The sequence below is a fragment of the Dreissena polymorpha genome, chromosome 12, assembly GCF_020536995.1.
Source record: "Dreissena polymorpha isolate Duluth1 chromosome 12, UMN_Dpol_1.0, whole genome shotgun sequence".
Classification (NCBI taxonomy): domain Eukaryota; kingdom Metazoa; phylum Mollusca; class Bivalvia; order Myida; family Dreissenidae; genus Dreissena; species Dreissena polymorpha.
The window spans coordinates 71146967-71172478 of record NC_068366.1 but is presented as its reverse complement, the minus strand read 5'-3'; the positions used below and the strand labels follow the sequence as shown (position 1 = coordinate 71172478).

Genomic DNA, 25512 nt, shown 5'->3' with positions numbered 1-25512 from the left:
TTGTTTAATGGAGGTATTGTGTTTTAATTCTGTTTAAGTAGCTTACATATTACATTCGGGCTCAATGCCATTACATAAAACAGAAAAAATGGTTACCGCTTAATAACTTGAACTTGATGGAGGCATTGTACTAGGTTCTTGTTTTTAGACAGCTTATATGGAGAATTTGCTTACAACGGTATTTAAATTAAACTAAAATAAATCTTGCAACATTGACAATGAAGTTTCTTGGCACTGTCATTTTTCTTGTTTTTAGTTATAAAGTTAACATACACAATACAAAGTTTGCAGCGTTATATGTATCCAACTTCAATTATGTATTTGTGCTCTCTGTATCAGGCGATAAACCCGGAAGACCAGTCGATCACGCTGTCTTGGTGGAAAGCTCTTGTTTATTTTGTACTTTCAAAACACATCTTTCATTTTTTTATTTGGTTTTCATAATTGCTTACTGTTGATATTTGCTTGATTGATGTGTAGGTTTCTTCTACAATATGGATTTACAAAGCGATAAAAGCACGTTTATATTTGGAGCCTTAACGCATATTCGAACATCACTAATCCTTGATATTGTTTATTCAACTATTAACTAGATCATAGTTTTTAGTTCATATTAACTCGTACTATATAACGTTTTAATAACAATACTATGTTTTTCATCATTCACTATCGTCTTTACAATTTAATTATTAAATTATTGACATATTGTATTTCCTGATCTGCATATCTTAGTCTAACAAGACTCTTATATAATAATTGGATATTTTGTAATTAAAAACAAATCAAACGTATGCACAATTGAATATATATTATTTATCATCTGGATATTTTAGTCGAATACAACTCTTTATTATAGATACATATTTTGTTGTCTGTGAATACTCGCAAAAATCTATTATATATCATGTATGATACCCTTTACTCGATAAATATGATACTTAGCTGAAAAACTTGTGTTTATGTCGGCATTATAATATATAGATATATGTTTTTCTTTTTGTAAATGACAAAAAAATGGTACGTATACGTCAATAAAACTATTTGCCTATCTAAATGATTTGTAAGCAGGCCGAGCTCCTCGTGCAGCATGATTTTGGACTTTCTAGAAATCAAATTGCATTTAATCATAGTTCAAACACTGATATGCGTTTCACTTAGCTGTTTGAATTTAATTCAGTAGAGGTCCATTAAACAGAGTTCAATTAAGTAAACACTGATAACAAATATCGGGCATACATCTTGTTTTTTTTATATCGTTGGTCAGAAGACCATACGGGAAATCGAGTATTAAAACGAAAATTTCTTATCCTCCTTTAAACAGAGAGCGTGAAATTATTTTATGTAAAAACGTGTTTTGGAAACTAATTAATAGATCAATGGGGTAATTTTAGTCAATTACTAACTGGTTTTGTCGTTCATGTTAGGTCAAATAAAGTCAACAAAACACACAAGACGGCTTAAAAGGATCTAAATATTTGTCATTAATGTTCGCCGATTTACATGAGGTACAAATACAGATGACCTATACCAGGAAAAATGAACTGTTTTTCAAACTAAATTGACCTTAAATATGTTGCTTATTACGATGGTTTACAAGTGCACAACCTGTAAACGTTGTCTGTACTCAGAGATATAATCGATATAAGAATACTCTGTGGCATAAAGTGTGTTACCTCGGACGGACTTAAAGTCAAAGTCAGTTACCTAAGTGTGTCGGGCAGGGCATGTTACAGATATGAGGATGTTAAAAAGAAATGTTTCAGCTTTTAAGTCATTTGCAGCAATTGCTCTTATACTCGTCTTTTGTGTGGCAGTCATGCATGAATACGGATTATTTTCAAGACTTAAAAAAAAAAAAGGTAAAGGCATGCTCGTCATTTTATTTTGAAACAGATGTATGGCATATGAATAATTAAATTCCAGAGATATTACTTGGAAAGGAAATCTTTATACATTCCGATATTAGTTTCTAGGGCAAGTGATCAATTGCCTATGCAATGCCGGGCATTGCATACATTTACATTCAACACAACGTTAAGAATATAACACTGTTAAAAGCCGGGATAACTGGTTTAGACCTCTCAATTCAAAGCATAATGGGTTAAAATCGGTTTTAAAAATGTCAAACTTTACACTTTGCTCATTGTTCAACACAACACACGCGTTTTGATAAAATGAATCTCTTTAACATTACATTTACAAAGCAAAAACAGAAAACAGGAGAATATAAATTCCGTCTAATTACAATAAAATTACGTTGCGGTACCTAATGGTTAAGTTTGCATCAACACAACGCACGATAAAATTAGAAAAATACATGTAGTAGGTAAATACCTTCTTGTACATAAGAATTCAGAACCCCACATCATTTATTACAATTCTAGATCACGAGAAAGCATCTCGTGTAAAACCGAAATACAATGTGAACATGTATGATTAACTTGAGTTGATGTATGTGCAAATATTTCAATGCAAACAATCAAAAGGGGAAGGGTATAATAATTTTCATAAACTTGTAAAAGTAGGCAGAAAATGATAAGAATGATTGATTACAACTGAACGGTTCGTTATCAGTTGTCCGTGGTACTAAAACTTCAAACTTATTTCAAGTGTTATAAAACGCGCTTGATTTGTTACGGTATTACCCCTTCTGATAAGAGAACATTTCGAATATTCAAAAACTTAATGTGCATACTAAGTCCGTTCATAAGTTATTCCATGGATTGTCAGTTATACAATGCATTCTTAAAAACAGATAGATTTGGCATTGTCTATATTGTACGTATGTAAGTCATCTAAGCTTGACTGAACGTGCATGGATTTTTGTTTACTTTTTAATTGCTTGCTCATCGATCATGTTTGACATTTCTGTCAGTCAGGGTAAATCTTATGTATTAAAATGAATAAAACAAAAACGCATGATTTTCCAAAAAAGGTTTTTGTTTAATTGTTTTCGCCGTTTTTAATAGTATATCAGTCATACAATTCACATTCTTCCTAGTTTAGCTGTCATACATATAATGAGTGAAATGACAACTGCCTCTGAGAGAGAAAGGCAGGCATGTGGATTTCATGACCGAAACGTGTTATGCAGTTATTCGAGCCTTATTTCTGAAGTTATTATACACGAGCGGTAACTACTTAACATGGCTGATAGCAACGAAATGCACTTTGAAAAAAGATGTCATAGCACAAGTGCACTTATTTTCAATTACTTATCAAACATTTATTCCTTTTATACCGATGTTCAAAACGTTTGAATTGGCCACCTAGATGGGAAAAAAACATATATTTACACATTAAAAATGGCATATTAAATGATTTCTCAATACACAGACATAGATGTTATAAATCTTCTGTACATTATGGATTTTAATAATATAAAGTTTTCGCCGTGACCCTTTTCGCCGGCGCGGGAAAATTGAAGTAGTAGTAGTAAAATATTTACGAGTGAATTGTACAGTATCCCGCTTTGCGCATGCTCACTGACGATAAACGACTTTTAACGGTATATAAGCATAGAAAGCGAGCGAGTTCTTTATGGAATGACTTTGCACCCTATTGAAGCCTTGGTGGGAATAATATTTGTGGACTTTTAACTATTTTTCTTTCTGATGTCATCAATTACGTATTATTCCTTCCGATATTTTGTTGTCAGCAATTAAATAAATATCGTAATATTTTACAAAAGTGTTCATTGTACGTAGATATTTACATAAAGACATATTGCAGTTTGGTCATTATTAATCGACTTCCGAATGTTAGTTTGGAATTATCCATACACTAGTTAGGTCATTATCCAATTTGTATATTCTTCTCCCAAACAAATACGAATATATTGCGTTTTCGAGCATTTACGTCATTTTTTTACATACATATATGAAAGGCTAATACATAAGTCCAAGCATTAAAACATTAAAAACATTCGATAATAATTGTTTTTGGCCTAAAACTTTCGACAATTTTATTAAGTTTTTACAGATTTGCAAACATACTCATTTTATTTCGACGTCATTGATTTAAATTGCTATGGGTTTATTAGTTCATTGTATCCGGCAAATAACATTTTATCAAAAAGAAACGTTTATTTTGTCACAACTTACCTTAAATAAATGTGTTCTTAGAAATAAATGACTGGTGTCTTTATTTCTTTCACCATTTTTTGTTCAGTTTGAATTATCCTACTCAGTTTGGATTATCGACGTACAGGGGGTGTAACTGATCCGTGTTCATCGTTGTGTATAGTGCATCGGTTCTCTCCCTGTGCGTCATAGTGCACAGTAGTTTTAAACCGAGAACGTTGTGTTATACTTGGATCGGGTTGCTCTAGTATCTCGGGCATTTGTACAAGGACGGTGGAAGGCGTTGAATCGCTATCTTGTTCCCGAGGCCTTTTCCGATCTGTGTTCGTCAAGAGGGGATCGGGGCCTTGCGGCATAACTGCTTGGTCACGGTTAAATACTTCGAACCTATTTTTACCTCGGAAATCGATTGGCACTTTCGTTTGTTGTTTCCATGGCGCATGTTTTGTAGAAGTGACGGCTTTTCATAAGTTGTCCGCGATCTTGGGTTTGGTACTTTAAGCGACCCCGTGTCTAAGTTGTACACCTTATTTCTATGTACAGGTTATCACGAACTAGGTTGCACTTTAGTTTATTCAAAGGATCATTTAGTTTTACATTGTTTCATAATTTGAAATAATCGCCTTCGACGTCCCTCTATTCTGGTGCAAATTGTTCATTAATATTACAGCCTGATTTCTTCTGATTTTGAAGAATACCCGCTCTTCGAACCTTTTCACGTTCATTGTAGTTTTCAAATTTTGCTACTATTGGACTGGTAGATTTTTAAAATTTGAACCACTGGTGATACGATGGGCACGTGTCAACGTAATGTTATTGATATGTATGCCAACATTCTTTTAAATACTTTTATCGTTTTCTAATTGTTCTGTAAGAAAGCTTCGCAGAGTGGTTTCACAAGAGTCGTGTAGCTCCGTATTTCCTGTGCTTTCTGGCATCCCAACGAAGACAATGTTCCCTCATTCTACGCCACCGTAGGTCAGTTATATTGTCCTGGATCTGTGTGTTTATATTTTGAATGTTGCCATTTGCTGTTCTCTTTTATTTGTTTCAAATGTGAGTTCAGATAGTGTTTTGATGTATTTATTTTATGTGAATAGTAATCGTCCGCTATATCACTCAGTGACTGACAACTTGCTTCTATTTCGTTCAGACGTGAGTTTATGGATGCATTTTCTCCACGCAAGGCAACCACATCAGCATTTACATGGGACAGTTTGTTTTGTATTTTGTCAAGTTTGGACATATGCTTCTCAATGGACTGGAGACGAGTATCTAATCGTGTTATCAGTGAAATCAAAGCGCCATTGTCATGTTGGTTTGTGCGCGCATGCGGATACTCTGTGTGTACTGCTGGTATATGGGTTTTGAGAAAAACTGGTGGCCCCTGACAGCGTTGGAGCGTTGGGCTATTTTTCTGATGGATCGCATGCGAAACTTACATGTTTGTATGGTTCGGTCGCTGTAGTTCATGCGCAGGGTACGTATACATTTGTTCCGTCCCAAAATTTTGATTGTTTTTGAAATTTTGGAGTTGATATTGCAAGTTAGTGTTTAGCATTGGAACAGTTAACTGTGGGTTGCTTGAATGTATAGTACTTACTATGCACGCTGCATTCGCTGCATGTGACAATGGTGTGTTCATTTGAGATCCCGTCACCAATTCACCGATACTTCGCGCATGTTGCTTCTTTTTCTTGTTTTGTTTGTCCTTGTTTTTGTTATTTTTTTGATGTTTTGACATTTTTGATTTGTTTTATTAATCCGTTTATAAATGACTGTATATGGGCACACTCAATAGCACGTGTAACACTTATGTGACTTAAAATAGTGAAATTGCATTGGTTCAAATCACTCTAATTATTAAATACATTTAAAGAAAACTCGTTCGTTATTTGCGTCCGTCATCTTAGCCTCCTTCCAATCAATCAACGTTATTCCAAATTTACTTAAGAGAATGATACCTCTGTAATGTTGGACTTGTCACTTCGTTATCACTGCCCTTTTTATGTAAAAATATTAAGTAACCCTCAAATCATGAAGATGGAAAACACGCCAATGTAAAAATTTTATTAAATATTGTATGAAAATATGGAGTCAGAACGAAAATAGCCAAATAACAAAACAAAACAAACAGTAACGACAAACTATAAACCATATATAAAGATTATAATGAGTTATTTTTCCAACACGTTTTATTTAAACAATGCAGATACGTACATATAAAGTATGGAACAATGTACAATAATATAATGCAACCAGAGATGAAGAAAGTTACATAGGCTACACATATAAAGTTATCTTGATAATTATAGTAAATTTCAAGATAATTTCATTTGCTTGAAGTTCTGATTTGGAAAAAAAACAAATTTGAAAATAGCACACACAAAAATATTACAGTTACAAGAGAAAGAAAAAAAGATGACATTTCCGGTATGTATTCACAATAAAAGTATGTATTAGTTTCAGCAACAAATAAAAATGGCATACAAAGACACTTTCATTTAAATAACGGTAACGCCTAATGGTACACATTTCAATTTGCAGACTTCCCACCAATCCACCATGATGACCCATGCAACAGCTCGATATACGACGCTAAACATAAAGAGTTCGATTACTCAAAGATCCAGATTTACATCGACGGTAAATTATGTATCTACTTTTTGTGAACGGATCAAGAAAACTATAACTCGTTATATTTGCGCATGCGCTGTCTTTACTTTCATATTTATAATGAACCTCTTTTTGAGGAAAAACGCGCAAACATTCCACCGCTATTAATACACGTGTGTATAAAATTGCATCCGGTGAAGCATTATTTTGGTCTGAAATTTAAATTTACACTGTCATTGTTTAACATAACATATTCGTGACAGTTTTAAACAGTAAACGACATTTAAAAGATACCATAATGACTGTAAATGTAAATAGAAAATAAAGCACCATGTTTTTTTCCTTTTAAGATCTCTTCCCCAAGCCGCTTTCAGAAGCAACAGCCGGGCACAATACACCGGTGTTTGTCTCCGCAGCGTCCTCCGATCACGTCCAGGAGGCACTTCAGATGCTGGAGAACTTCAAGCGATTCGTTCGCAAGGTTATTCCAGACGCAAAACTGATCATCTACAATCTAGGACTGACATTTGAAGAGATTAAATTGGTAAGTTTACTGACAAGGAGCAAAAGACCAACAAAACAAGATTATGAATTCGATATAAATACATGTCACTAAGTACTAAACATGTTTCCTGATTATCTGTTCGAACTATGCCAAAGACTTTAATCCGAGAAGTGTGATGTCCATTTTCATCACCTTTTTATGTCATTCTCTAGTATGCCGAGAAATCTGTGCGTGGAATTACTTTTATTGCATTTATGCAATATTGTTGCATTATTTACAAAAGTGTATTGCCGAAATTCAATTACTTTTTCTTTTACATTTTATAAACATTTTAATTCGACTTTCGAGTACTGAATTCTCGTAAAACACAAATTGACTTTGTATACCCTGCGACTTATGAAAAATATGCAGGAACCGGTATATGCAAAACAACAGACCAAAGTGTGGTTTTGAAAAGTTACACAAACGTGCAGATGTCCAGATTATCAAAATGCTTGCAAATGCTCATTTATTATTATGTTGTTTGTCTTTCTTAACATGCGTATGCTTAGAAACCAGTGGGAACAACGATATCTCTACGCCTTTCGGTTATAGTCTAAAAGTGTGCGTGCAATACAGCTTTTAGGCAATGCAAGCATGTGCAATTGTTTAACATTGATAAAATAAGCCCATAATTCGTCAAAGCAAACAATGATTGACATGCATATACTGATCAATTGTATTGTTATATTTTCCAATAGTTGGTGGATCAGAAAAAATAAAGAAAAAGTGCGACCAATAAACTGCTACGCATGGTATAAAACATGTGTAACATACGTTGACCCTTGACTGCGGGCTCGGTTAATAACTTACATGCATCTTTATAAATATGTTTCAACTGTCACTTGTCAAAGACATTAAAATAAATAATCCATATCTTTTCAGTTGAAACGCCTCTGCGTGTTAGAGATCAGAGATTTCCGGTTTGAAAAATACCCCGACCACGTGAAGATTCTGAAAGGTTACGTGTTTAAACCGATAGCGATTCAGGTAATATACATGTATACAGTACATGCCGAAAGACTACGTGTTTTAACCAATAGCGAGTAAGATAGGATATATAGAGTGCATCCTGAAAGGCTACGTGTTTAAACCAATAGCGTTTCGTGTATGTTAAACAGTGAATGCTGAAAGGCAAAGTATTTGGACCAATAATGATTCAGATAGAAAATAAAGTTCATACTAAAAGGTTACGGATAATGTTTAATGCTAGCTAATACCTAGTAGGTAAGATATATATGCTGATTCATGTTCACACAGAAAATGAACAATTTATGTTGATTTCGACGTTGCAATGTTTGGTGTGCTAATTACGGAATATCCGAAAACTCGATAAATATGTTATCACTGGAAAAATATGTACATGTAAACACATTATGACAGTGATAAACAATTTTGTTTCAGAAATCAAGCATTACATTTGAGTGATTTGTTTCTGTAACGAATAACCAAAAATAAAGGAACGATAAATTTCATCAGCTGTATTGTTAAACCCCGTTATGGTCTTTAAATTAATTCCATTCACTGAGCTTTTAATTGAAGCATATTTTAGAAATGTATGAAACTCTTGTCATCAACAATTGTATTAAAATGTTTAAACTTTGTTTTCGTTTGTTTTTTCTATGTTTTGATCATCTCTTAATACGTTGTCGCATATAAACATATAGGTTTCGACGATGAATATATGTCTTCATTTACAAATTAGTTCTTGTGAAACGGTACTGTACGACTAGGAAATAGCAAATCTGATGAATCATTTTAAATAAAAAGTATGATATATGTACGTCGTTCATACCATTACAATAACTATGCCCCTCTTTACACGTTCTATATAAAATGCTAATTAAATTTATAATAAAATCACGTGTACATATGCATACTTTTAGCGGATGTGTTTGTTTATGTGTATGGTATGAGATATATAGAATTGGCGTTGTCCGTCCGTCTTTCCGTCCTTCCGTCCGTCCGTTAATTTGTCCTTTTGTAACAAAACTTATAACGGCTTTATCTCAGAAACTATATAAGATATCAACATGAAACTTCATGTGTGTACACTTGGTATAATATCAAACAGGAGAAGTGCCACGCACAAGAACCCTACACTTTTTTAAATAAGAGCTATAGCCCGTTTTTGTATGATGTAATATTTCAGGGCTATATCTCAGATACCATACACGACTTAAACATGAAACTTCGTGAGTGTATTGATATCAATGATGAGAAACGAAATGCATAAGAACAAATACGTTTTACTTTCTTAAATAAGAGACATTGCTCTTTGTTGTTGTTGGATGGCGTAATTTTTCAGGGCTATATCTCAGATACGCCACAAGATGTGTGTATCGACGAGGAGCATTGCAATGCAAAAAGCAATTAACATCCACTTAATTTGGTTTAAATACCATATATCAAGGGATAAAACCCATCAATAAACACAATTTATTTGGCCAGGAATATCAATTAAACGAATTTGCTCGTTATCGATATACGTCCAAATGACGTGTTTGATGCGATTTTTTTTCAGTGATAAGACCCTTTTGACATTTATTCAAGATAATATGCACCCTAATATATGTTTGATGATATGTGTTCAATGTCATATGTTGAAGGATATAAACGCAATCACATGTGTCTTACGACATGTGCTCATTGTCATATGTTCCCTTTCAGACAGTGTTGAAAGAATACCCGCTCGTGGTCTGGATGGACTCTTCAATTCGCTTCACGCAGACAAATATTTCGGAATTATTCGAGGATGCCAATCGACTTGGACTTATCTGTACAGGTTAATGTGGACGCATAATGATATTTAAAATTCCAAAATATATTTGACTACATACTATTATTTCAGTTATACGGAAAACAAACACAATGCATGTCAGCTGTCCAAACATAAAAAATATGTAATTACCATGCAGATGTACTAACATATTTTCTTACTTTACCAACGGTTCATCGCTGATTCTAAAGAAATAAAAAAATTCTCGTTAACCGTATACTCAAAAAGTCATTTATAGTAATGCCTCACCTTTGCAGGTGGCGACGGCAGAGTAGCTAGCCGGACATTGCCGGGCACATTCAAGTACTTCAACATGGAACCATGTGCATACCGATCTTTACCGGAAATACAGGCGGGTTTCGGCATTTTCAAGCGTACAGAATTTGTTGTTAACAACATTATAAAACCGTGGGTGGGGTGTGGTTTGACTCTAGGATGCATGATGCCGGATGGGTTACCGGACGATCATTTACCGTGCGAATACCGGAACGTGTACGGCGAGTGTCATCGGTACGACCAATCGGTGCTCTCCATTCTGTTATACCGGGCCTACGGGACGCGAATTGAGCAACATAAGAGAAGCTATTATGGCCCGTATTATGTTCGGTGTATTGAAAGATGCACGTGGGACGGTGATGACTGTTGTTAGCTCCTCCTCATAAAATATCTATAACTACACGTTCTGATATCATTTCCTAACCGTTTAGACATTGCTTTACTCTGAATGTGTTGCTATTATTGAAGGGCATTAAAGGGGCCTTTTCACAGACTTTGGTATGTTTTGAAGTTTGTCATTTAATGCTTTATATTGACAAATTTAAAAATTGGATCTAATAATCTCCAGTAAAAAATAAGAATAAAATTAAAAATAAATAAATAAATAAATGTAATACTCAGCGGGGCTCGAACCACTGACCACTGGAGTCCTGGAATAAAAGTCTACCATGTAGACCATTCTGCCATTCTTCTTCATACAGATTTCGTTGTATTTTATTCTTCATATAAGCAATCCTCGTAGTTACACAAAATATAACGACAACAACAGAACTCTCCAAGTTTTTTAATCGTTTCGCGTTGCAACGCTTTGTTACTTTCAGGTTTTTAAATCGTCAAACAATCTATATAATGGTTAATTTAGAGCATGGAAAATATTCTGTATTACTGTTTCCTTACAAATATCATACCTAAAACGAAAATTCGCGAATCTGAAAATGTTTTTTTTTCAATTTTGTCAATTTACCAAAGCGTGACAAGGCTCCTTTAAAGCACCAGTATTATTAAGATCTCAACAGATGATTATTTATCACAGCGCAGTGATGATCATGATACCTAATATTGTGATAATGACGTAACGTTACTCTGGTAGGAGCGACCTTTTCATACCATTACCAAAGCCACCGGTATTAATAGAGTATACTCAATCACCAATTGGTTTGCACCAAATGAGTTGAGTCGTTATTGCTCTGCGAAAATTGCATCAATATCATAATGCAAAAATTGCATTAAAATCATTTAACGATATTGTTATATAATGAGAAACACATTTGAACTTAAACGTTTTAAGATTATGTCATGTGTTACTTTTATACTCTAGAATGATATTGCTATTTTTTTTATAATCCATCAAATAGTGCATCGACTTAAATACAAAAGAAATGTTAACAATTTAATGCAGGTCCGTCTGGTGGCCATCAGACGTTGCCAACCACACAAACACGTGACGCCTTTTTAATAAAAGACGTCGTTAATGATGAAAATTTACAATAAATTATGGCGGATATAGAAAACTACCGCAAAATGAACGGGGCATAACTTCTATATAAAATAAGGACAATCTTTATATTTCGCTGTATTGTTACAAGAAAAAACAACGACATAACTTATTATCATTTAGATTCGTATATTATGAGCTTTGTGTTAAATAATTACCAATAACAAATAGCGGATATCAATATGATTTTCAGTATTAGGTAATATTTTACATGTTTACATGTACGAAATCCGTTGATTAATAATCGAGCCATTATGGAAAATGCAAGCGTTGCATAAGTAGTACATCTAAGTGTTAATTGTCATGTTATTCATCGTAAACAGTATAGAGGTCACATTTTTAATCCAATTTTAATGGATTTTGTTCAGATCGTTTTCCCCAAATGGATTATCCGCCGAGTTCGATTGCTTGCAAAGGGAATTAACACCAATGTGACTAGGTCAAAGGACAACAAAACTTTAAACACTCTAACAGAAACCGTTTATTGCCATCTTTAATGACCCAGAAAAGTTGTGAAATGATGTCTCGACATATTAAAAATTATTCAGATAAGTTATTAAACATCGCCGTCCGAGAGCTGTTCCTCCCTTGTATTTGCTATGCGAAACTTTGTGAACACTCTTATATTCCTATATTTTGTCCGATTAACATAAAACTTGTCAGTACATATGGTCATATTATATCTCGACTTATTTCCAAAATAATTCCTATCCGTGGAAATATGAGGGCTGCAAAGTTTCCCTCATATTGGTGTTTATTTAAAGGATGTGAACACTGTACAACTCAACCTCATAGTAAAACGTGATCAAAACGTTACATCATATTAACATATAAATAAGTTTATAGTTCGAATTCTTTCAGAACTGTTAAACTATTTGAAATATTGGGCTTGGGCGATTCCCTTCTTTGACTTCATTTAAAATTTCCGAACACTCTTTAACAAACAAGATTTTTAATGTTCATGAAACTTGCTCCGAAATGTGTGCTTATATGATATCTCATCCGACTATGCACATGGTTTTAGTCAATTTTATTTTAAAACATTGCCGTCATTTGATAGGGCCATTTCCATAATATTTCTGAAATAAATTTTAGAGCGGCTGATTTCATAATAATACAACACTTTTTAAACTATTCAGTGGATTCATGTTCGATAAAATTAACAATATCTAATAATCAGCCATCCTGTTTGCGCGATCTTTATTAAACCTTTCCCAAACCTTTATTCAAACAGTGTCTCGGCCCGAATCAAATCTGGGTCACAAATGGCAGACGTTTGGGCCATGCTTCAAATGTAATACCCACACGCAACCATACCTGCTTACAACAATTGTGTTCGTTCTGGTCTCAGGTATATTGAGAGTTCTATTGTTGCAATCATTAAGCCACATTTTGCTTGTTAATAAATTGATGTATACACAATATCAGCTTGCTTAAGTGTTATAGTCTCGTTTGAACATTATTTATCCTGACATGATAGTGTTATGAATAATTAAATTTATCAACTGTTGATGGAAGGGAAGATTTTTCATGCTCATTTATTTTACTCACGTTGTTGTTGTCTTAAATTGAATAAGCATAATTTGTCGCATAAGCGGTGACACGAAATGACGGGGATATATCACTATCTAGGTACAACAAACGAAATACCACAATGCAATTAATTTATTGTATGCCAAGCTCAACTCAAGATGTGGATCATTCGAATACATAATTACAAAATCTTAAAAGCAATTAACAGTAAAATGTAATTATTCTGATACTTCTAAATTTCCTAACGTTGGGTAAATATTTTTAGTATATTTTAACAGGCAGGAACACATTTTATAATATAACTAAAATAGATCTATTTACCAAAATACTTTTTATGCACGTGATTAAAGCGAAAGTAATTATAACAAATATTGATAAGAGGAAGAGGGTAAATACTGGTTTATAGGAACAGCAACAACGTAACTGTAGCTAATTATAAATACTTTCAGGCATTGCAGTCGTTTATAGAAATTATAGGCGTGTTCGTTTCATTTATATTGAATCTAGAAGAATTTGGTTTTTAATGTTTTTGTCGGTATTAAGATTGAAAAAGTGGAGTTTCGAATAATGCGACTAAATATACTTAAAATATTCTTTACATAAAGACAAAAGGCACATTGAATGAAAGCTATTCAGTAAATATTTTTTAGGTGCTTATACTAAATATGCCACTAACATGTGCTATTATTTGACGTATATAGTTTCATAAATGTATACAATTGATTTTTATAACAAAAGTTGTAATATAAAATCAGTCTACAAATAACGGACATAAAGGCAACAACATTTAAGTATGTTATTGAGCTGTCTCTGCGCCACGAGAGCGAGGCCCATCGTCCGGAGACTTGGTGAAGTTCTATGCAAACGGAGACTGGGTGAAGTTCTCTGCAACCGGAGACTTGGTGAAGTCCTATGCAAACGGAGACTGGGTGAAGTTCTTTGCAACCAGAGACTTGGTGAAGTCCTCTGCAAAATACACAATATAAATCAGTAAAAATAAATCTTACACTTAAATTCCCTAATAATGTTTCCTTAAAACACTGGTTAAAATATCGCAATGAGTTAAAAACCTGTATTCATTTAGGTAACATTATATTCAAACATTAAATATAATACTATAACAGGCAAATGAAACTTTAACTTAAAGTAATAATACAAATATGTATAGATTTTCGACACATATTTTTTAAATGTACAACTTCAAAACGCACCGAATCCGGGTTGCCATGCAGCGGGTCCTTCTCCAGTCTCACCACAAACATAGGAACCAAATATATCGCCTAGAGCATAGCATTTACCATTTGTGACGCAGTAACCGTTCTACAAAAATGAAAGATAAGTGTTCTTTATAAGCAGTAGCACGTTTACTTTATATCCCTAAATCAATATTTAAATTTACAAAACCTCATAGTAGTGATATCGGTAATTAACTACGCTAAGCAAGTTTTAATAAAATTTCATCTACCAACATGTTTAAGGCTCAGTAACTCTTAATGACTGTATACATTTGAATATATACCTCTTTTCTGCATTCAATAAAGCCTTCTACCCTTCTACAGATAACGCAAGCTGAATCATACACGATCAACGAGTCATCCTCGCTAAAGTTGACGCCGTCGTTACTCAATGAGATGTTGTAAACTCTAGCTACAATGTCGTCTATATCGGCTTCATCATTCACAGTGCGTTCATCGCTTTGCGCAAATGGGCAAGACACCTCCATATATGTCTGACGCACACCTGCAACTTGGTAATTACCTTTAGGCAACAACTCATTTATTGAGTTAATCTGTAATACACAAAACATATGCACTTTTGTTTCAATCAGTCATATTCATTTTAGAGCACAATAAAGTCTCGCCGTGCGCATAAGAATAACAAACTCATACTAAATTACATTCTCATATTAACTGATGAGGGAACAAAATACTGCGATGCAAAACGTGTATATGTATAATAGTTATTATAAGTTGCTCATATTTAAATAAAGAGGTAGAACATGTCTGTAAATTATCAATTTAAATTTGTTTTGCGAAAATAATCAAAAGGTAAGATTAAATATGTACCTCTTGAGGCTCAATTCTGCATTTGACCAGATTATCAAATATGAGATTGTCAGCGAACACAGACGTTTTCCTGCAAGCTCGTTCTTGTAAGTCACACACGCCTCCGTCTGGGATGCCTTTCATTTGTGGAGGTCTGGTTGCGTCTAATGAGCAATCTTCTCCAATGCGACCTTTCTTACACACACATGAACCTATGAAAACCGTAAAATTGTTAGGTTATTTCATTTATACTTAAACATAAAAATAATCATGCAATTTTCAGAAAATCTACTGCAATATTAAATTTAGTTATATTATTAAACAAATGAAATAAACATTTTAAATTTACATATAATACCATTTAAATATTTTTATTGGTATAGCACTTATATCATGTATATACATGGAAAGGAATATAGTTGTAATGTGGATTGTGATTGATTTTCTCTATTTGAATTGGAACAAATTAGTATTACTAAACGAATCACATATCGATATCGCTAAAACGTGATAAAAAACACAAATATGGTGTACTGTGTTGTATTCGTTCATATTAACTTGTTTATATTTACCATTGAAACATTTTCCAAATCCGCTACACTCATTTAGACAAGCTACTCTTCGAATTTCCTCCAATGTTTTTTCGGTAATAACATTAAAGGGTAGATCGATGTCCTCATCCGATATGTTGGTGTACGAAGTTCCGTTAATAATTACAGTTATTCCAAACAAGTCTTCTTTTGGTGGTAATTTTTGAATGATGACTTGTTGAACGCACAACGACTTGATTGTTTCCAAGTGGAGCATTGTCCAATCCATAGTGCCTGTTATCTAATGCAAAAGAACATCGCTTGATGTATTTTTTAACAAAATAAATATACGTTGCAGTTGATCTTGCGCTTATTTACAAGTAGTCATAGTGTAGAGTATTTTAACCTCGCACATTTGAAGTATTAAACCTAAAATACTAGATACGAGCCAAAGTCAGGTTCTGGTGCGATACTAGAATAATGTGTTAACAAACATGAACGCCTTTTAGGACCTACACTTAATAAGGAACATATTTGAAGAGACTTGTGCGAATCGGAACGGAGCTGGTTTACGTGGTATATTAAAGAAGACGTAACGGTCCAGAGGCGACCCTGGGTCTTAAATTTTCCGTCGTACAGCAATTAGTATACACCTCGGTTTTAATTAATCGTCCAATTCAAATGACTGCTAGTCTATTTTGAGTCGATGAGAGATTGGACCTGCGTATGGTTAAATTTTCAAGCTAGTGTGTTACCACTAGACAACGGACCCCCTACGAATATACTCTACGCGACATATTTCGAAAAACATATTTTTTCAATTAATAAAAACAAGAACAATATTTCAGAGTAATCTAGCCTATGTTAAGGAAACATGTGTGTGTTCATGTTTAAAATACGTTTACAAATTACAAATAAGTACCAGAGCGTCGAGGATGCAGTGCTTTATTGTTGCTGTGAAGTTCAGACCTGATACGTTGGAACATTTCTGGAACGCTATGGTGTTCAACAACTGCATGCAATCTCGCCTCGCAGTTTCCTCAGTGTATACTTTTATTTCCCGTTTCTAAAACGTTGAAAATAACGCATACGTTAATGGTAATGCGCATTTAAATATGTATTAAGATAATCAATAGGCACAATTTTAAACTAATGTATCGGGAAGATTACCTTCCGTTCGATGAATGTGTTACGGAAGTTTGACACAAACGCTAGTTGAACAGTTTTATGGAAGTCACCCTCGTCCGTCGGTTGATATCTGCCATTCGCATCTCTCCTTTTCCTGCGCATATCAACACATCTGTCTGTGAATATTGGTATGGCATTACAGGTTTTCTTTGTTTCAGCATCGCAAGTAACAGTATTTGTGGGTGACGGCGTTTGTTCGTCACATGTACAAAAACGATAGTGATCTGCCCAAGGCTGCAACGACACATCTTCATCGAACAAATTGTCAGCGGCGTTCACCCTGCAACGCAAAATATAAAAACAAATGACGTGCATACTGCTTGATAACAAATAAAATTTAATTTGAAACCGTAGGTACATAGAAGTAGAAGGGGTTATACGATTACTCTTATATACATACATCCAGCTTTTGTTTGGGTCAGGGTGGTTAGAACCTGGCCTGTTGAGGCGATCATTTATAGTTGTCCCATCAAACAAACCGCATAAGCCAGATGTTTTCTTAAAATCAGCCACTGACGGGTAGACGAAAACGTTCATTAAAGCACCATAGATGTGTATATCTACATAGGTTCCGCTGGGTAGTGTTACCTTAAAATAAAAATGATATGTTCATACTTATTTTGCACCTTGCTCCATTTAAAATAAAACGCGTTTTATGGTTAACAAATAAGAAAAATATAGCGCAAATAATTTTTCTTTACTATTTATTGTAAGGATTAAAACCAAAAATATCTATATGTTAGATAGACGTTGACGTAAAGCATTACGATGATATATTAATACAATAAAAACAATATCATACTACACTTTAAATATTACTTACGCGGTATTTATTCGGTGAAATTTCATTCACCTTGTTCTGCAGAATTCTGTCACCACACTGTACAAACCTAACGTCAAGTAAGCCATTGTCGCAAGCGTTGAGAACGAATACGTCACCTCCGGCTTGGACGGCTACACCGCACACACAGGTTGGTGTATTTCCATTATTGGAACACGATTTTGTCTCAATTTGTATCTGTTCAAAGTATATACAGTCTACGAATAATATATTGTAATTATATACTCTGTGAAAATCTTAAAATTAAGTTCGAAATTAAACTTAAAATAATATGAGAATATACATTTCCAGTGTATTTGTATCGTATTGTATAATTCTTTAAACATTTGCTTTACGTTTTGTGTGTTGAATGTAAACTAGAGCCTGAATAATATAAGGATCTAAATCTGATCCCAATAGGCACATATGAAAACATAATATATTTTGCAAAGAAAGTGTTGTTATAAAACTACATCATACTTTCTGATTATAATCCGTGTGGATATACAAATCAAACGTCCCGAAGTTCTGGTTTTCATATGCACTGGATACAAACATGAAATATAAATCATAATTAACGTTATACAGAACACAATTGAACCAATAACATTAAGTGATTAACTTTAATAATGATCTGAAATAATTACATGTTATCATAACGCATGTTATGTGATACATGTTAAAGCTCATACTCACAGTCCGTCAAATGTCAGCATATGCGGATCACAGACTGCGTGGCAAACTTTGTTATTCAGCACTATTTGCTCTGTCGAAACGGTCACCTATGAACGTTTTAGGTTTTGAATCAAGTACCTATTAAAGTTTTACTATATATTTCCAATAATACTCTAATTTTGATACAAATGCAGCTTATCAAAAAATAGTTATAATTGGTATTTACTTAAATGCGTTAGATGCCAATAAAATATCGTAGCAGAATATTGAGTAATACCTGTATGGTATCCACGGCGTAATTATTGAACAATGGATGGGCATCGATTTCAGTGGTGGTCAAGATCAGCGTCATTGGCTGACTTAAGTGAACGTTCGTAGTTGGAAACTTAGGTTGGATGTGCAGTTTCTTTGGTGTCCCGACATCATGTCGATAAAATCGTAGACCGCATGAATTTGTCTCGCTGTTGCTTTGTATTATATCTGGCTTATTACAGTTAGAAGAAATGGTTTGTGGGATAAACAGTGTTGCATCCAAGAAGCAAACATTGTCTTCTTCAAAGCCCTCATTACATCCAAATGGAATTGTTAGCTCATAAAATATGTCAGCACCAATCTGGTTCGTAATGTGCACGTGAGTTTGACTGTTTAAAGCCTACAACATGATACTTTAAATATAGCACCTGCCAAACTATAAATTCGATTATGAACAAAACAAACACAATTCAAAATATATAAAGAAAAAAAATAAACACAAAAACTAAATTAAATACATAATAAATTAATCAGTTAAGTTGCTCACTTAAAATGGCAAAACCAATTTTGCTTTAACAAATGGCATGTGTTTACCATTAAAAACATATTTCATTCGGAACTTAAAACGATTACTTAAAATATACCAAATAGAGCAAAAAATTTGTTTGAAAATAATGTTTTTTTACCCTACTTCTTTCAAGGTGCAAAGAAGATACAACCGACAATGATTTTTATGACGACATATGTTCAAAAGCTCAGAAATTTAAGTCTTGGGGCTTATGAATCCAACATTCGAATATATTAGAATAAGGGGAAATGAATATTCCAATAGGATTTCAAGATTCGTTCGCATCCCTAATATATATCTTTATAAACATATATAATTTAAAAAAAATACATGTATATAAATACACTTACACGTATGCCTAAAAACTTTTCCGGACTTATGACGGGGACGCTCTCCGTAGACGCGGGAAGATTACTGGCCGTAATAGAACAGATAATCTGAAAACAATATACATCCGGCTGAAATTATTATAGCCAGTTCCAATTCATAGTAAGCGAGTATATTCCTTATTTACGTATTCAGTCAAACAAATATGCAAACACTTACGGTTACTCCCAATCCGAAATACCTTGGCGTTTTCAAGTGGTTTTCTGTCATCATGGTGTTCGACCGGAAATCATTCTGGTTTAGATATTTGACTCGTTGAGAACGATGGAGTTCATGGGTCGATATTGAACTCTGCGATATTGCCCATGCTACTGTGTAATAGTAATTTGTGTTTGTACTCGGTTTAAAGTCACAGTAGAGCTGTAACTCATTATCACCATTTCCTAGTCGTTTCACTTCAACATTGATGCTGAGTTTTAGGTTTGTAATATCCGGTCCCTGTCCTATAAAGATAACGGTTGTTGATGCAATAGAAAATAATTTATTAATTAATAGTATTCGTCATTTATTATGTATAACCATATGACAATAATAAAACAAGCTATATGTATTATATGAGAAAAAACATAATGCGTGTATATACATTCGACGCCAACTGTTACACAGATTATTAACATGTCCTTGCTGTTTAATTTGGGTCGTCTTAAGAAACATGTGTCCCCTTAATTTATTTTGTGAGCTATATTGTATGCTATGTTGATGGTAGGTGAAAAATTTAGAGCCAGTCGGGGACTTAACCCAGAGACCTCTCGCTATCCGGTCGAGCGCTTCCCAAGTGAGCTAACAGTTGCTCTTACGCATCTAATCACAATTACCGCTTAGGTTAGGTACTATTTCCATCTGCCAAGTTGGTTTGCGTCATCAAATTTGATTCACCGGGAAAGATGCAAACCTGATTTCCTCAAAACCAAGGCCATTTACACTGCTTACCACGGGCTTGGCGACAAGCCTTTGGCTTTACCGTTGGCTTCAGCTTGCATTATCAAAATTGTGTTACCTTCATATACGAAGGTTAAGATGTGAACCGATTAGATATGTTCTAGTTCAGTAAAGTTGCAGTCATGACTCAGTGTAATCGTATTAATAAAAATACAATTTGTAGATCATCTTGTGATAGAAAAAACATGCAAGAAGAAACTTTTAAAGTGTTTAAAAGTGGAAAAAAGAACATTAAATCATAACATACCGTTGTCTTGCAGCGGTTCTAAAACGACATAACATAGTATACATATAATGGTTGAGACAATAAATTTGAATAAACAAATGCTCAATCATTTAATTTTCATTTACAAAAGTCATAAAACGGGTTTGTAAAAACCATCAAAAGAGCAGTGCTAATTACAAATAAATGTAATTTGTGTTTCGTCTGGTTATTCCATTCATGACTAGGTTTATTATTCGAAGAATGGCATACACAATCTTAAGAATATCAAAAAGGAGACATGTAGCTATCTATTTGTTCATTTTTGTTTCTTGAGTATATAATTTATTACGTGGATAGCTTATTTAGCTTATTCATAATTAAAAAGAATACCATTGAAAAAGATATGTCTTACCCAAGCAGTACGCCTCTATACAGGCTGAAGCCGGAATGAGTTGAAAAACATAATTGTTGTCAGCACATTTAATGCCTTTCACTGTAACTGTTTTATCACAGTCACTCTTGCGTCCATTTCTACATAAGACGATATCTTTTGGTTCGTTGGGCTTGTCCGGTAAACTGTTTTTGTCTAATATCATAGAAAACACCGTCACAAGTAAAATGCAATCGTTTAACAATACAAAATATATAGGACGGCGTTGTATTGTTTAACGAACACCCTTTAAGTACATTTATAGCAAAAGGATTGTAAATTATAAAGTCCGTGAATACAGTCATGTCAATGTAACTTTTGTTTGTGCAATAATTAGGTTTACCACGCATCTTGTCGTTTGCTAAATTTCATTTCTAAAAGATATGTTGGAAGAAATTTGTATTACACTCACCTTTTCGATACCAATTTCGAACTGTTCCACAACGTTCTTTTGTAGAAGCTAAGATGAACTTATCGGTAAAGTACCAGCCTTTTTTTAAGTAGACATCGCAAATAGCGTCTTCACCTTTGGCTAGTTGATAGCCAACATGTCTTTGCCGAATAGACCCCAACTGCTGTGTGGAGCTGTCCGTGCAAGGGTTCATAGCCACTAAATGTTCAAGAAATAGTGTAACATTCTCTTTGAGAATGAAACAAAATGTTGAATTGCAATATTAACCATTATGCAATCTAATTAAGTACTCAGACATTTGGGTGAACTGTCTTTATATAAAACAGTATCCGATCATAAAACAAATGCTAGATTTTTATTTCTGCTAAATGTGATGATTTTTAACTGCTTATATTAAAAAGAAATCACACTTGAATTTGTGTTTAAATAGCCCGTGGTTGGGATACACATATAACATAATTTATTTATGGGTTCGTTTAAGTATCAAAGCTTTTGAAATATGAAAAAACCGTGCGTATAACAAAAAGGGAATCGTAAATATAAATCTATTATTTAATCAGAATGTAGTCCGAATATAAAAATTAACAGAATAAATTGAATAAGAACACATTTTACGTCCAATAATTGTTTAGATAAATGTATAGATTACATTGCCATTTGACCGAGTAGCTCAGTGTAATTCCATCGTACAGTAAGTGCAACATGATAAATGCCAGCCACAGTACGATTCGTTACATATGTTAAAATGATATGCAGAGTTGTGCGATACTATGCAATTATACGATAATCTTATAAGATGAGATACAAGAAATTTACGATTACCCTAAAATTGACAGTATTTGTAAACAATTTGGCAGTGTATATATAACCTTGCAGTCTCAATTGTTATCAATTGTTACTATATACGTTTTTTCAAATCATATAAGCTCTTGCAAGTGTCTTGTTTTGACCTAAAATACATGATTTAACAAACTGTTTTGAGGATGACTATCAGATTACATACTAGTACCAAAAATATTTAATTTGCTGGCTTATTTTAGAGACTTTATCGTTCATTAAAAAAAATCTGTTCAAGTCTTTTTAAAATAGTTTACATAGTGGCAGCAGCTGAGTCCACACCAGTGGAATATTTATAACAAACAGAATACAGACCGAACAAACAATACTACATGTCAATTATCTGGAACTTGTCTCATTTAGGGTTTAGAACGCAGCACACATGATCATAAATGTTATGTTATTAGAATAATACCACTACTATATCTAATATTCTACATAATAAAAATAAGCTTTGAGGCTTGTTCTTTCAGTATAAAACATACTAAAATCCATTCAGTTCTACGTATAACAATAAGAGCAGCAAATATAAATCAAACAGCGATTGGTTAAACATACACAACGTTTAAAATAATCTTTAATGAATGTTCTTATATGTTAAAACTATTTATTAAGCCAACATAAATGCAACTGCTTTATATTACTGAAGAGTTCCTAGGTGCAGTTATGAAAACAGAATTGTTATCTTAATATAGCATTTCATCTTAGGATACACCAGATGTAAACTAACATAGTTACCCCTATATAATACCAAAATAAATGACTCAGGAAATACACGCATATGATTTATACATAAATGGTTAATATACATTTCTTGAAAGCTGCCCATTGTAAAAATTTATTCGTTGACGAATTTCTCAAATAAGTACAGACACACACAAAATTATACAGCAGAATGAATGTTGTAGTGTAAATACTACATACCTGTATTAAGAAGACCCCCCAAAACGGCGATATAAATAATGATCATTGTTGTTTCGAGCGTGCTACTTCCATGTATCGCGATCGTATATATGCAAACTACATCGCGGGTAACTTTGTTTTATACGCGATTTTGAGGACTAGTTGCGCGTATTGATAGATATTGGTAAAATCCTGTTGTGAAAAGCGACTTATCGGGGAAGAAGAAATTGTTTACGCTAGTTTGATGTTTTATTGCGTTGAAAACATCCTGTTTGAAAAACAACATGTTGTTATTGTAGTTGTGGTTTAAGAAGCTGAACAACGATATCATCTTATATTAACCCATTTATGCCTAGTGGACTCTCCCATCCTTCTAAATTAGATCAATTGATTTCCAAAATTAGGGATGTATAGTATATTTATTTCTATATTTATAATATTTCTTACAGAAATTCTTTTAAGCAAACGGCGCAGATCCTGATGCGGCATCTCATCTGGGTCTACGCTGTTTGCCAAGGCCTTTTATAGACGCTAGGCATAAATGGGTTAAAGGTTCTAGCACAAGCCTACTTATGTTGTGTTGGTGATGCATATTGTACTATTACGGGTTATGCGTGTATACTTGTCATATATGATTTTGGCATTTCAGCATAACTATCGCTTCAACTAGATCCGCGCATTTCGTAAACTGACGAAGAATGAAAACAATACTTAATATTACCGAGACTTCTCGAACATTAGATTATTTAGCACCATTACCAACGCGAAAACACCAATTCGTTTTACAAATCGTCGTATTGTTATATTTCTGTTTTAAATAACATCCTTACATGTACGAAACTATGGAATCAAGAAACATAAAATGTTTACTGAATAATCATTTGTACATGTGGATTTGATTAGATGTAAATATTTCTATAAGGTACAAACACATATGTTGTTTACATGCGATATTTCTCCATCTTAACATTTGCATAATGCTATACACATGTATCAAGATTGTATAAATGAACGCACTGAATGTAAAAGTTTGCTATATTGTAAACAAATAATTTGAATTAACTTTTTTGAAATCCCATGAATAAATAACTTATCTTTTATTTGATCAGTATAATGCCCATATAAGTGATAAAAACCCGGATACTCCAGGTGTTTGTTTTGGTTGAACATCTATGCATGAATAATTAATCTTTGAGTTGATCAGGTAAACAGCCATACATGTTATGCTAACCCGGATCCCCCAGTGCTTTTCATTTGCGCATTTAATTTCTTATGTACTTTTATTTTTGCGAGTGTGTATGTGGGATTGCTCGTTTAAACTTCACACAACGCTTTAAACGTAAATACTGTAATGGTACTTTCGTTTTCGCAAAAAAGGTATGGAAAGATGGCGCAACCGTAGTTCAACGCTGATATTTTGCACATTAGATACTCGGTTATTCCACTGACATGGCGATATATATATATATATATATATATATATATATATATATATATATATATATATATATATATATATATATAAACAAAAACGCTGTATTATTTTTTGCCGAAGCTTTCGACCTCACGGTCTTCATCAGCGGCCATTTTTTATTTTCAGATGTTTTATAATGAACGGAAATGACGTCGTGCATTTCCGGCGTCAACGTTGTTTACGCGCCCTTTTATTAACGGCAAAAAATAATACAGCGTTTTTGTTTAAATACAGCAAGGCTAATAGAGACTTTGTTATATATATATATATATATATATATATATATATATATATATATATATATATATATATATTTATTTATTTATTTATTTATTTATATATATATTTATTTATATATGTATGTATATATATATTACTTTAATATATTTGCTATTTGAGTATTATAGATACATGTATTTGTTTGTAAAATAATCAAGATATTAATAGAAAACCAGATAAGTTCATCAGAGGATTTACTGTTTAAATAGCCAGTAAATAGCATTCTACCCGTTGTTTTGTATT

General features: G+C 33.4%; 2 protein-coding genes across 2 annotated transcripts; one reads left to right on the top strand and one right to left on the bottom strand.

The window, feature by feature from the left end:
• Nucleotides 1–1263: 1263 nt before the first annotated feature.
• On the top strand, nt 1264–11589 carry LOC127853881 (uncharacterized). Its single transcript, XM_052388681.1, has 6 exons — nt 1264–1859; nt 6630–6728; nt 7049–7242; nt 8128–8232; nt 9913–10027; nt 10279–11589. The coding sequence occupies exons 1-6, from the start codon at nt 1736–1738 to the stop codon at nt 10668–10670; spliced, it is 1029 nt and encodes a 342-aa protein (XP_052244641.1). The 5' UTR covers nt 1264–1735; the 3' UTR covers nt 10671–11589.
• Nucleotides 11590–13448: 1859 nt separating this feature from the next.
• On the bottom strand, nt 13449–23691 carry LOC127853877 (von Willebrand factor D and EGF domain-containing protein-like). The gene is made up of 18 exons (XM_052388676.1): nt 23538–23691; nt 21777–21974; nt 21347–21520; nt 20977–20994; nt 19950–20233; nt 19754–19840; nt 18861–19235; nt 18605–18690; nt 18389–18452; nt 17912–18106; nt 17489–17676; nt 17071–17368; nt 16823–16966; nt 15943–16201; nt 15392–15582; nt 14845–15114; nt 14537–14645; nt 13449–14291 (listed from the first exon to the last, which is right to left on the bottom strand). The coding sequence occupies exons 1-18, from the start codon at nt 23581–23583 to the stop codon at nt 14236–14238; spliced, it is 3042 nt and encodes a 1013-aa protein (XP_052244636.1). The 5' UTR covers nt 23584–23691; the 3' UTR covers nt 13449–14235.
• Nucleotides 23692–25512: the final 1821 nt, after the last annotated feature.